The sequence below is a fragment of the Phacochoerus africanus genome, chromosome 16, assembly GCF_016906955.1.
Source record: "Phacochoerus africanus isolate WHEZ1 chromosome 16, ROS_Pafr_v1, whole genome shotgun sequence".
NCBI lineage: Eukaryota > Metazoa > Chordata > Mammalia > Artiodactyla > Suidae > Phacochoerus > Phacochoerus africanus.
This window is the reverse complement of record NC_062559.1, coordinates 45,390,320-45,403,410: the sequence shown is the minus strand read 5'-3', so window position 1 is coordinate 45,403,410 and position 13,091 is coordinate 45,390,320. Positions and strand designations below refer to the sequence as shown.

The following is a 13,091-nucleotide window of genomic DNA, read 5'->3' as shown; positions in this document are numbered from 1 at the left end:
GAGAACATGAGCACCCTGGGCCAGCTGAATATAAAGTCAGAGATGCTGTGCGGAGGGCCCACTCCCCATATATCTAGGTAATCTTCCCAGGAGCTCCATCCTGGGTATTAAGTACTCTACTATGCCTGTCACAGTTGAATTCCTGCTGTAATAAAACACCAGGGATATCGTAGATTTCAGCAAAACTAGGAAAGAGAGCCTGCAAAGGGCCATTTTTCTTCAGGGGGGAGAGTGTTAAGTACTTAATTCAAACTGTGACCATTAAAGTGTCTCCTATCCGATTTAGGTTGATTTCAGATGTTGACAAAACTTTTATCTCTGGAGTCATGCTCGGCATGGCTCGGGACTAAAGCAGATGAGTGTGTGTTAGAGGGAAGGAGGAGAAAAGAGAGAAAGACGAGGGGAGCACGTATAGGGGTCATTTTGGTAGGAGAATTATAGAGCTTACACAAAATACTGTCTTTAAAGGTCAAGGGTTTGAGGGGCCAGTAGGGTTAACTTTAAAAAAAAAAAAAACAATTAATGAGATAGAAAATTTGTCCTCTGAGTGAACTCTTATGGTTGCCCTAGCAAAGGGCAGACAATGCACGATTTTGAAGCACAGAAGCACAGAGTGGGATTTCCTAAGCTGTTATAACAAGCTCCCTTAAAGACCACATCTGAAACAGGCAACACATCTGAAGAAATGACATAATCATCTGGATCACCGTGGATAATTCTGGCTTTTGCAAAACTTACCAATACCTTAATAATCAGGACAGTTTGGGCAAAAGTTGCCATTTTGCCCTGGAACATTAGAAAATCTCAAGCCTCTTTCCTGGATAGATTTAGAGTAAGTGAAAGAAGCCCCGTTCACCCCCTTACAAGTGTCTCCAGTATGAAGCTGCTGGATGCCCCCTGCCCCTCCTTCCCTACCAAGGAGAAATATAAGAAGTTACCTTAAATGATGATAATCTGCCATTTGAGGTTTTGCAGCTCGCCACTCAATTTCCACCAAGAGTCTAGGCATTTTTTGAGCAGTCAGCCAAGATGCTGAGTCTTTGCCCGAGACCACATTATTTGCAAGAAGATCCCTCGCTCCTCCACAGACTTTTCCCAGAGAATGCCTTTCAGAATTGCTGTTGAATTACAAAGAAGTATTTATTGTATGAGGTGATTAATGATTCCTGGGAAAATTGCTATTTTCAGCGTGATTTAATTTCGTTTTACAAGTGCGTGTAGTAGGAGGAGTGTTAATAAGATGTAGCAGCAGTTGCAGTGCCTCCAGAAATCCCTGGCACCCTTCACACCTTATAAAATGCACTTTATGCCAGGTTTGGCCTGACCTGGGAGGGCGTGTATTTGTTTGCTCTTGTATTTTCTTGGGGAGAGGAGGCAATCGCTCAGGGATCAGAGACTGGTGTCCGTCACTTTCCTCTCAGATCTGGCTTGCTCCCAGGTAGAGAAGGGGTCCCCTTGCCTGTATCACACACAGGGCAGCTGAGACAAAAGGGGTAACAGCTTTGACCACTGGCTAATGGTTAGTGCTGATGGGAAAATATGTTTAAAAATCCTCTGATACTGCCGAGGTAGGTGAGCGCCCCCTCCTATCGGTGCGAAAATTATTGCAGAAACTAAAGACTACACTCATTCAAGGCCAGGTGACAGTTGCAATATTCTGGGGCCAGTGGGTGTTGGTTTTCTGAATCTCGTTGCAGAGTGCTCCCTTCAGTAACAACAAAGTCTAAATTCTCTTTACTGATTGGTGAGTCAGTAAACAAATACGAGGGCTATGGAGACTGAGAAGTGGGTTTTGGTTTCCACCTTTTGAATCTAGAGCTCTAGGTTGGGCAGAAAGAGCTGGGAGCATCCGAGGAGGATGACCCAAGATCAGGGTTTGGCTTTCTTCCAGCACTTAATAGCTTCACAAGTCTCACGTCTGGCTTGCTTAAGGTGTCATTATGTTTTTTCTTTCCTCAGAAGAAAACTGTGGAGGGGATACTGGGAAAACTCAAGTTATTGTGAAAGCTCTTGTTTCAAGAACAAACAAACAAACAAAAAAAAACAAACAAAAATGTCAAGCTGTAGTTAATGAAGAGAATCTTTAAAACAGCCAAAGAACGAAAAGCAATCTCAACCCTATGCACAAACTATTTTTTATCTCCAAGGAAACAGGCAGATTAAGTGTGAAGGTGCAATAAATACCAAAGGGACCACTTCTTTCCAAGTGTGCTCAGAGTTCAGCGTGTAGAACAGCTGCAGAAACTCCTGGGCCCACAGCACTGCATGGTTTCACCTTTCATTGCAGGGAAGGACACGTTTCTATGCCTTACAGAGACTTGAAGCCTGAAAGCCTGGCCAAGTTTGGGAAGAAGAGGAGCCCTCTCAGAGCTCAAGAGCCTTCCTGCTCTTTGGAACTCTTCCCACAGTAGGTCAAACTTGACAAGAGTTCAGCTCAAGCTGAACACACTCACACAAATTGCATGGGCAGTCAGTCCAAGTGCCCACAACTCAAGCCATCCTATAGGATTTTTACATGCAAGGTCAAGTATCTAATCCAGAGAACTTTTTTAGATTAAAAGGAGAAAACACACAAATATGTCTTAGAACTTTAATGTTTTTTTAAACAGAGTTTATTCTTAGCACATGGCTTTCTACAGAGCCACACCACAATTTGTACAGTTGCACATGGGTCTATGATGCACTTCCCCTCCCCCAAGACTGTGTCTCAGAATAAGATAACAGTATCTCCACAACAATATTTTAAATAAATTGAAAGGAAGGGAATCTAACATGGTCACATCTACCATCGAGGTCTATACATTTTGAGAATTAAATAATCTTGTGAGGTCCACAACAATCTACTCATTTATTCAGTTCAATACAAGCTTGTATGAGCTGCCAAAATGAAGGAGGGGGAGGTAAGAAGACAGGAGAAGGGTCTGTTTTCTTCTGCTCGCCAGGAATATACATGTACATGACCCCAGTCGGCATGGGCTGTGCCGCTGACTTTACCTGTCTCAAAAGTATTTGATGCCAAGTGGTCCTTCTCAGGTACCCAAACCTGGCAGCCTTGTTCAGGCCAGCAGGTTGTTCCACCAGCCAGCATCTGGGCCATTGTCCTCTCCTGGGTGGCAACCCAGCTCACACTCTTACTGGGATAATGTCTTCCTTTTTTATTATCCTTTTCACCAAGTTGGGTATTGTTTGGGGGTCTGGTGTGGTCCAGATGGAAGGGGTGGATGGGGAAGGGGGCAGAAGAGATGAGAAAAGCAGGTGGGGGAAAGAACTGGTCTAGAGCCCTGGAGGATTAAATGGAGGAGGGAATGGGTGTGGAGGCGCCCTGATGGGGGTGAGGATGTGGGTGCGGGTGCGGGCTCTGAGTTTGTGGTTTCCCTGGCGGGCCTGCTGAGGCCGAGGCTGAGTTGGAGGATCGCATTTTAGTGTTGGGCAGTTTATGATCTTTCTTCCACTTCATCCTCCGGTTCTGAAACCAGATCTTGACCTGGCGCTCGGACAAGCAGAGCGTGTGGGCGATCTCGATGCGGCGCCGCCGGGTCAGGTAGCGGTTAAAGTGGAACTCCTTCTCCAGCTCCAAGACCTGCTGCCGGGTGTAGGCGGTTCGGGAGCGCTTGGGCTCCCCTCCGTTATAACTGGGGTTGACTGAAAGCCCATAACCCCGATGGAGAAAGCCAAGGAAGACGGAGTGGAAGAGAGGGAAAGGAGGAGGAGAGAGAAGGTGGGGTGGGGAAGAGCAATTGGACATCATCATTATATAATAACCTGACACCAAGTTCACGCAAGATACATAAAACTGCAAAGAAAATGTTTCACAGGCTATTGACAACGGGAAACACCCGAGAGCCATAAAGAATGGTGCTGGGCATTGGGGCTGAAGAAAAGCTTCAAAGACACATGGCCTGAAGCCTCTGCCAGGGCAATTAAATTTATGGGGGCTATAATTACTGCCCTAACAGTTTGGCGTCTCGTAAATCTCCCGATAAAGGGACACCGGGTACAAAAGGGTTCTCACGTTGGGATCTGGCGGCTGGCTGGCGCACACACACCCACGTCCCACAGTAGCTTGGGCCAGTTGGGGGCTCCCCTCCCGAGGCCCCTATCCCTCGGCCTCTCCCCCTAACCCCCACCCCGACCTTGGAACCTGGGCTCGGCCCCAGCCCACCCGCCCGCGCCTCCCCGGCGGCGCCACGTACCGGCGCTGACATGGATCTTCTTCATCCAGGGGTACACCACGGGCTCCTTGCCCTTCAGGCCCGCCGGGCTCTTGTCGGCCAGGAGCAGCGGGCACGCGGGGGCGCTGCCCCCTGCGGGGACGCCCGGGGTGGCAGGAGCCGCCTGGCAGCGCCGCGGGGGCGCGGGGGCCGCCGCGCGATGCTGCGGGGGAGGCGGCGGCGGCGGCGGCGGCGGGGGCTGCCGCCCGGGCGGCAGGACATGGGTCGCGTGCAGGCCGTGCGCGGGACCCTTGGCGTGCGCCGGGGGCTGCTCGGACTGCGGCGGCCGCCCGGGGCTAGCGCCGCCGCGGTAGCCGTAGGGGTAGGCGGCGTCGGCCGCACCGTGCGCGGGGTAGAGCGCGGCCGCGGGGTAGGAGGGCTCGCGGGCGGCCCGCGGCGCGTAGTAGGAGGCGGGGGGCTCACGGCCGCCGCCCGTGTGGGGGAGCTGGGGCTGCTGCGGCGGCAGGTGCTGGGCCGCGGGCGCTGGGGGCTGCTGGTAGCCGGGACCCCCGCCCGGGCCGCCGTCTCCGCCGCCCGGGCCGCTGTGCTGCGCGTACTCCTCGAAGGGAGGGAACTTGGGCTCGATGTAGTTGGAGTTTATCAAAAACGAGCTCATGGTCATTAATTTGTGAAGTGCAAAAATACTAATTTTTCTCGCGTTGTCGTTTTTCTGGGCTCGCCGAGGCCCCTCCCCCTCCCGCTTCGCTTCCCATCCCCCCTTCCTCTGCTCCCTTCCCCTCCCCCGCTGTCAAGCGCCCACCCCTCCCCCTCCCTCCGCCGCCAACGCCGCCAAAGTTCGCGTTCCTCCCCCGCCCGCGCCCGCGCGCGCGCTCCGTCGCGACCCCGCGCGCGCCCCGCCCAGGACCTCCACGTGATCCGCCCCCTCCAATGTGCGCGCCGCGCGCGCGGACCCGGATCAGGAAGCGCGCCGGCGGGTGATGGATGCTGGTGTCCCGCTCTGAGCAGAGGGGGGTAGCTGGCGCTTGGGTCCTCGAACCCCGCCCCCACGCCCCAACTTTGAGTCCCTGTGGGAATTTGGGAACCAGAGGCTTCTGGTTCTCTCAGATGCCCAGACTGGGTCCCATGCGTGCCCTACTCCGGGCTAGGCCTCGGGGCAGCCAGGCGGCCGCGGCCCAGCGCTGACCTCGGGGCCCAGCCTAGCCTGACCTGGCGGCCTCCTGGGCTCGAGGCCGCCTGGGGGAGGGAATGGTGCCAGGACTAAGGGGGTGTCCTGTTTTTTATCCGGGCCCTGGAATGAGGCCAACTGACCGGTTTTCTTACCAGCTGATTCCCTTCCCCACGTCAGGCTCGCTGTGTCCGGGCCCCCCGACGTTCCCTTTTTGAGAAGCCATGCACGAGCCAAAAAGGGTGGGTGGGTGAGCAGCTGAGAGAAATCGGCCCCAGGAAATAAAGCAAAGCTATTCCAATATAACCGGATGAACACTTTTCTTTCTTTCTTTCTTTCTTTCTTTTTCTTTCTTTTAGAAGCAGAATCTATTTGGTTGTTTCCCTAAGAAAAACGAGAACCTTCTAATAGCGTCTCATTTGATGGAAGTGGCATTCAGAATTAAACATGCTCGAATTTAATAGGTGCAATTGTGAGAGAGACGGTGGGGATGGATAGAAGCGACGATGCCACCACAAAATACAGCATGGAAACCAACATCTTCCTACTAAAGAACACTCCCCAAACAAAAACAAGCTAAGGATAGCACAGGCATTGTGCCACCGGTCTTTTCCCGCTGAGAATGTTTTTTGTCTCAGCTTTTCCAGACTGAGACGAAAAGGTATATTTAAGAACAGTCTAGAATTTCTGAATTGCTGAAAGTTAGCATATTAACGACATCGGTAGCTCTGGAAAGTAGAGAAAGAGGACTTTTGCCTGCCATTTGGTCATTGAAATATGATGGGTCAATTAACTGCTGTTATTGACAAATGAATTACATATTAATTATACCTAATGTTGATCTCTGAAGTAAATACTGATGCCTTACACGATCGTAATGTGTACTTTCCATTTCCTTTTCTAACAGACACACCTAGATCCTACTTTTCATCGTAGATTAAAGCAGTGCAAACTAGCATAGTCTCGATTCTAAAAATACTTTCATATGGGCAAACAAAGCAAAGATTTTTCAGCTGGTGCACCTTAGTTGATTTTTTCAAAGAACAGTATAAACAGCCTTCTCACAACTAAGTCTGGAACGCAGACAAGGAAAGTTATAGCTTAAGCCTGGAGACACTTCAAAAGGAATGTCAGTTCTATCTTCATTTATATCGGTTACCCATAGGAGTTACTAAATGCTGGAATATATCCATTTGATGGATAGTCATTTAATGCTTAGCCACATAAAGCCTATTATATGGGACTAATCTTTAAACTAATTTAGGAAAAGAGGTTAAAAAAGGGATCATGTTAGCTTTCTAACTGCAATCACCCTGAAGTGGTACAAAGAGGTTTTCCACAATGGATGTGTGTCTGTGAAGAGTGCTGTCCATCGACATGGGGCACCTTGAAAATTTTTTGAAATGAAATCTGAGCCACAGAGAGAAATCAACACTGAATGTAATCTTAAGACATCCTCTCGAGGCTCGGGGGGAAAATCCAGTCTGTGATACAGTTGCCTAAACCAATATCTCTCTACAGCAGGAAAAATAATATATACACATATACGCCATATAACGTGAGTAATACACACACACACACACACACACACACGATGTAATTTACAAAACTGAGCTCTCTAAGCTTCAGGGAGGAAAAAACATGACAAGGAAATTTTGCCCCTCTCCTCATGTCATCGGCCTTGAGTCCTAGGGTCTTAACCATGTCTGTTCAATATTATTTACAGACACTAAAACAGAAAATTCATGTTGTTTAGCCTCAGAACCTTCTACTGCGTTTCTATTTTAACGTATTGATGAAACTCGGGCACTGTTTTGTATATGGTTAACCTAAACGAGTTAACTGTGCCTGTGTTTCATGTGGTTCTATTACTTTAGGAAGATGGGCTTACACAGAATCCCCCCAAGGCCTGTAACTTGTCTTTGTGGTTCCTATCATAAACACAAACGGAGCCAGGACCACCAAGTGTTATCTCACACACCGACATTTTGACATTTTACTGCAAGATTTATGGCTGTAATAAACAATCTCAGTACCTTTTCTGATCCTTCCACAATCTCTCTTTGCAAGCCATAGCATCATTCCATTGAATCAAATAATCTTTTGAAAAACAGAACAAAACAAGACCTCTTGCTTTCGCATGAGATCCAAGACACCAAAGTAAAGCCAGGAAGAAACTAACTCAATTAATAAATAAACCGAAGTTTACCAGCAGCATCTCGCCCGGAAAAAGATGGGATGCCCTGACATCAAGCAGAGAGGGAGCGTGCTAATCTTCGCACACCAACTGGCTCCAGTCCCAAGCAGGGTGAAAGCATTATCCTTTTCTTGGGAAACTGGTAAGCACATTTGCTCATTTCCACGTGCAGGGATAACGTATATTCCCAACAAAAGCTTTCTTACAATCCCATTAAGTGAAATAACTTTTCATCGGGTCCTTGAATCCCAGATGGAGAAGGAGAACGAAGGGAGTCCAAGGGGAGGGTGAGAGGGAGGCAGGGTTTTGCAGCCTAGTTTGAATCTGATTTGAATCATTTTGAATATATTTGGAACAGCCTCCCCTCTTGAATGCAACCCTGTCCCAAGTTTCAAAGTGACCGAACAGTGACACCGTGTGCATTTTGTTTCTTATTAATCTTACGCATTGACAGTCTTTGTTAAATCACAAGGCGCGCCCTTCACCAGCCGACATTTTCATATTTGTTAGACGCGCTGACCTGAAGTTCACCTCGGCCTTGGACTTTGCGCTTCTAAAAGGTCTATACAGTGTCTTTTAGGGAGCAGGGTGCTTTGCCCAGGTCAGTCCTTCTCAGGGAAAACCACGGGGGTGGGGGTGGGGGGAGCAAAGGAAATGTAAACGTTATGGAATGTATTGACTGTATTTGTCCTTTGTTCTCTAGAGCCAGAGTCCCCCAGACTGACTGTTCCCTATCTGAAGCACGTCTCTGGAGCACAGAGCTGAGGGGCTGCATTTCACAATGCCTGATGGTGGCATTTGAGGGCTTCCCCCGCCACCTACACTCGGCCAAGGATTTTAGAGTAGCAGTACTTTATCAGGCATTTAACCAATTAATTGTTTGGGGGTCATTTCCTTGTAGTAGTTTCTGCTAGTGAAGCCAACCCAGGCATAAGAATTGAAATTCACATTCAGATGAGACATGAATTTTAACCAGGATTGTGTAAGAGGCCTAAAGATTAAAATCCTCCAAATTAAAAAATAAAAAAGTAAGCACTCTAAAAACAATAACTTCTGCAGGGATCTTTTCTTTTACCTGAAAAAAGTAACTAAGAAGTGTCTGTGATCCTTGAAGCTGACATGTTTCTAAGGTGTGGCACGTTTTAAACCAAGAACACTATAACCAGGCTTTTCTCAAAGAGACTCAGAACTGTCTTGGTGAGCAGTAGAGCAGCGATCCGTTTTGTTCATTTCACCAGCCCAGATGTGCTGAAGTGTGCACTGCTGTAACAGCAGTCACCACAGTTGTTCCCTTTCCTCTCTTCTCATCTGGCACACCCCCATTTGGCTTCAAGCTCTTGGCCAGAGTGAAAACTTTACACATTGCACAGCGGAAGCAATCTGATCACTTCCACGAAGGCAGTGTTTGGGAAAGATTTGCTTCTGCCGCTGAAAGTACCTGGCACCAGCAAATCCAGTCTATCCAGCCAACGGGAATAGAGTGGGATGATCTTAAGGGGCCCTGCAAGGGTCTACATTCTGCGTAGCCGAATGAGCTTCTTTCTAAAGTTACAAGAAAAACCTGGGGGAAAAAAATTCTCTCTCTCTCTCTCTCCTCTGTTTCCCCACACAGATTATGCGAAGATCAATGCATAGACAAGAAAAGTATATCCCCCGGAAAACAGATGCTAATGGCACTAACACTTAAGGTTAATATAGGTGCAGGACAAATAAAATACTGTTTAGTTCTCCAGCTGCAAAGCACACCCAGACGTGGTTCCAGTCAGCTTCCTCCACACGCTATTCCTTCTTTTCTACTCTCCTGCCCTCCCTCCTCAGCTCACTTCCTCTCGCCTTAGCTTTTATTCCAAATGTATTTTTAAGAGTATTTTCTGGAGAAAAGAAGTCTGTCGGAGTGATCTTCCGTGGTCTGGCATTTGTCCATTCCACCTTCCCGCTCAAAAGGCATACACTTCACAGTTTATCCACCCAGAGATTGTACCACTCGCTTACATTCAGTGTAGGGTTAACAATAAACCATAATGAACAAGTTTTAATGATGGGAACATTTTCATGGTACCAATAAGCATTTTCTCACTGGTGGAGGGGTAAGGGAATCCTATTTTTTTTTTCCCCCAGAAGATTTCCACTTCCTTTTTTTTCCCTTCCCAGCTCTTTGCATTTCGTGGGTGACAGTTTCAGAAAAAGCAGTCTGTGCTTGAAAATTGCAAAGTACATTTTGCAAGAAGTGCCTGTGTTTGCCCTTTTTCTCCCACACTTCAGGGATCACGATGGGTACTAAAGAGGACACAAACTGGCCAATCACAATCACAGAGTTCAGATAAAGGAAGTTTCCTGCCCCCTTCCCTCCCCGTGGAAGGTATGATGGAACACTGGAAACGTGCTACGTTATTTCTTAAAGGTCCACTGATGAGTGCTGAGCTTCTTTACTTTGTGACGAAGCCACAAACAGACTCCTGGTTCTCCAGCAGCTAAGGTGTGGGTGTTCCAATAATCTATGCCTATTTACCTGCTGCTATTCCCTCAGAATGGGAGCGATCATTCAAGATGAAATACAGCATATATTACTCTTGAAAAGAGGAATTTTCTATCCTTTCCTTCGTAATTGAGGTCATTCAACCACTAGGGTTCACCTGGAGTCCATACGGTGATACACGCGGCGCTCCGAGCCGTTTTATCTTTTGTGCTGATAGTCAAGATCGCAGCTCTAACACCGACCTCAAGCTCTGTCTGGGCAGATGACTAAGAGTGCTGCACAACGTAAACTTTTGACCCTCAACTTTTTGACCTGCAGTTGCAACCACAAAGATACACAAAGCTGGGCCTTTTCTTTCAAGGCGAAGCCCCCCACCCAACCCCGGGAGCTCAGGGACGCCCTGCTTGCCACCGCCTTTTGGAATAAGAGGGCGAATTGGATATTCTTGTGTGTTTGTGACTGTATTTCCTGCCAGATCGGCCTCCTACCTCCTTGTGTCAGCACTTCAATAGGAATGAGATTATTTTTAAATCACTCGTCATTATTTGGAGTCAAATTTGGAGTAGGACACCTCACAGAAGTAGGGGAACCTCGAAAAAAGGGAAGGCAAGAGAAGATGGGAAGAAAGCAGATGATGGGAGCTGGAGACTTTTCCTTTATTTAAAAATAAAGACGCGGCCCTAATTGTTGGGAGAGCCGGCCCAGGCAGGCAAGTTGACTGTGAACTTGTACTAAAGCGTGCTCTGCTGGCGATTCCTAGGGTGTGCAGATTTATCTTCTCTGCATTTACTTAACCCGGCAGTGAACTGCACGGGCGTCATTTGTTAGGCGATGACAGACTTCACCTCCAGCAAGGGCTGCTTCACAAAATCGCAATAATTACCCAATAACCTTCATAACAAATATTATTATTGAAAAGACCGGTTTGTGGGGAGGGGGCCCGGTGGGAGAAAGGCAGCTTCCTTTGTGGCAAAACACCAAATAAAGCAGACCCAGGCAGATCTGCCAGCCCTGGGGTTTGGAATGGCTAGGACTGTGGCTCCCCTCTCCTATGTGGGTGGGAGCCTAGGCAGACCCCCTCGGCCCTGGCTGGAAGCCCCGTTTATAGTGTTTATAGTTTTGTCATTGACTAGAGAGAAATTCTGCCTTAGAAGCCAGAGGGCTGGTGCCCACAATGTTGTGCACTCCCCACGGTGGGCAAACCTCAGGACAGACTCTGGAGCGAAGGTGGGGGAGAGGCTTTGAAGGGCATCTTTTAAGCTAAAAGGGTTGTTTCCTCTTTAATAGCCTATCTTTCAGGATGTAATTTGCTTTCCCCTCACTAATTGTTTGGATATAATACTCTTCACATCTCAACAAATGAACATGACTCCGTTTCTGGTAGAAAATTCTGTCCTGCTCTCCCAGAGCTGCCAACAATGAAGCAGGGGAAAGAGGAGGGGGGAAAAAAAAAGGAATCTTGGCATAATGTTGTGGAATTAGACCATGGAAACCCTAACAGACCCCTAAGTAAGTGTGACCAGAAGCAGCTTCCTATTATATTTATCGTTCAGGAAATATTGTCCCTTCAGCTTGCAGAAACAAACGGGGCTGGGACATTTCGGATGCCTTCGCCTTTTGCAAGGCAAGGAGCAAGATAGACACTTCTGCCCCCCCGGCTGAGGCTGGATGTCTTCATAAAGCTCTCAACGACAGAGATTTTTTTCTAAGTTCCTCTGTAAAAACAGCCCAAAAGAATGCAGAAGAAAACAAATAACTTATCTACAAAATGAGCAGATAACCAGCCACCCTCTTTACTATGCTTCCTATGAAAATAGGAAGAAAGAAAAAAAATTCTCCAATGACGCCCACATAGGTCTGACTGGATGCTGTATTTTTAAAAAGTCATTGAACTCCATGTGAGTTGGCATGCTCTCTTAAACGCTAAAGTTTTATGATGATTACAACAGACAGAAATAAGCAAGTTGACAATATTTATAGCCTGTGATTTTTTTTTAAATGCGTGGGAAAGATTCCCCATATTGTGTGATGCTGCTCCAACAGCCTTTCTGCCCATTTGCACACCCCAGGGTGGGATGTGGCCATGGAGGTGGTGTGGACACTTCCTCCAGGCGAGTTACTCAAATGAACCTGCCAGCAGCCCTCTCTCTCTTCTTTCTGCCATGAATTTTAGCCACCAAGAAATCACTCAAGCAAGATCACCAGATGAGTAACTAAAATACACCCTTAACCCAATATTTTCTAATAAAGAACCTGAAACTCAGAGCAGCAGAACAAAGACTCCACAATTTACACACACACACACACACACACACACACTAAAAGAGAACCCAAATTGGGTTTATATTCTGGTTCCCATTAAATTGGAGATGCACCTTCCTGAGCGCTGAACTACCAATGCTCGCTTTAACAGGTTACACAAAACGATTTCAGAGATTCTGCCTTGTCACTATTCAAGAAGAGTGGCACTTGGGGGGGGGGGAGGGTTCAATTTTTCAAAAAACTTCCCAGGTTTTGCTTTCTGGACTTCCAATTTTGGGGATGTCTGTTGGACTTGTGTCAAATATAGGTGGCCTCTGCACAATACACTTTGTGGAAATTCCACATCTATACTTGAACTGTTTTCACTTGAAGGACTTAGTACATATCTTTCCCTATTAGCACTTGCACAAAACTACCCAGCCAGTTCTTAGGGAGAAAAGCCTTTGGAGTCAGAAGTTCTCATTTTTTTTTTTTTTGTTTGTTTGTTTGTTTCATTTCTTCGTTGGAGAATTTGGCTTAGCTCTTTATACGGGATGGGTGGAATCTGCTAGATCCCTTGTGGGTACCCATCCAGAGAAAGACCTCAGGACAGGCCACAGTATGCCCTGCCACACTTTGCCACGAAGAATATAGGGGACTGGGCCAGATGGGGTGGCTGAGACCAAGTGGGAATTGTACCCAGGAAAAATTTACTTCACCTTACTTCACCCATTGGTGCAATACTGGGAACTGTTTTGGAAATCATAGATTATGTAAATTTCCTGGGATCAAACAGAAAGAGCAGCTAACAAAAGAAAGCCGGAAGTCTCCTACTGACAA

At 47.5% G+C, this 13,091-nt stretch overlaps 2 protein-coding genes across 4 annotated transcripts in view; both read right to left on the bottom strand.

Annotated features, from left to right (window-relative positions):
- Positions 1-13,091, bottom strand: part of HOXA3 (homeobox A3) — a 45,016-nt gene that overhangs the window by 18,304 nt on the left and 13,621 nt on the right. For 2 of the 3 annotated variants that reach the window (XM_047763614.1, XM_047763618.1), the window contains exon 3: positions 939-1,118. The exons of the other annotated variant lie outside the window; for it this stretch is intronic. The gene's annotated coding sequence lies outside the window, so the exon portion shown is untranslated. The remainder of the gene's footprint in view (positions 1-938; positions 1,119-13,091) is intronic. 3 annotated transcript variants of the gene reach the window in all.
- On the bottom strand, positions 2,595-4,898 carry HOXA4 (homeobox A4). Its single transcript, XM_047763625.1, has 2 exons — positions 4,194-4,898; positions 2,595-3,642 (listed from the first exon to the last, which is right to left on the bottom strand). Exons 1-2 carry the CDS (start codon positions 4,831-4,833, stop codon positions 3,290-3,292), a joined length of 993 nt encoding a protein of 330 aa, XP_047619581.1. The 5' UTR covers positions 4,834-4,898; the 3' UTR covers positions 2,595-3,289.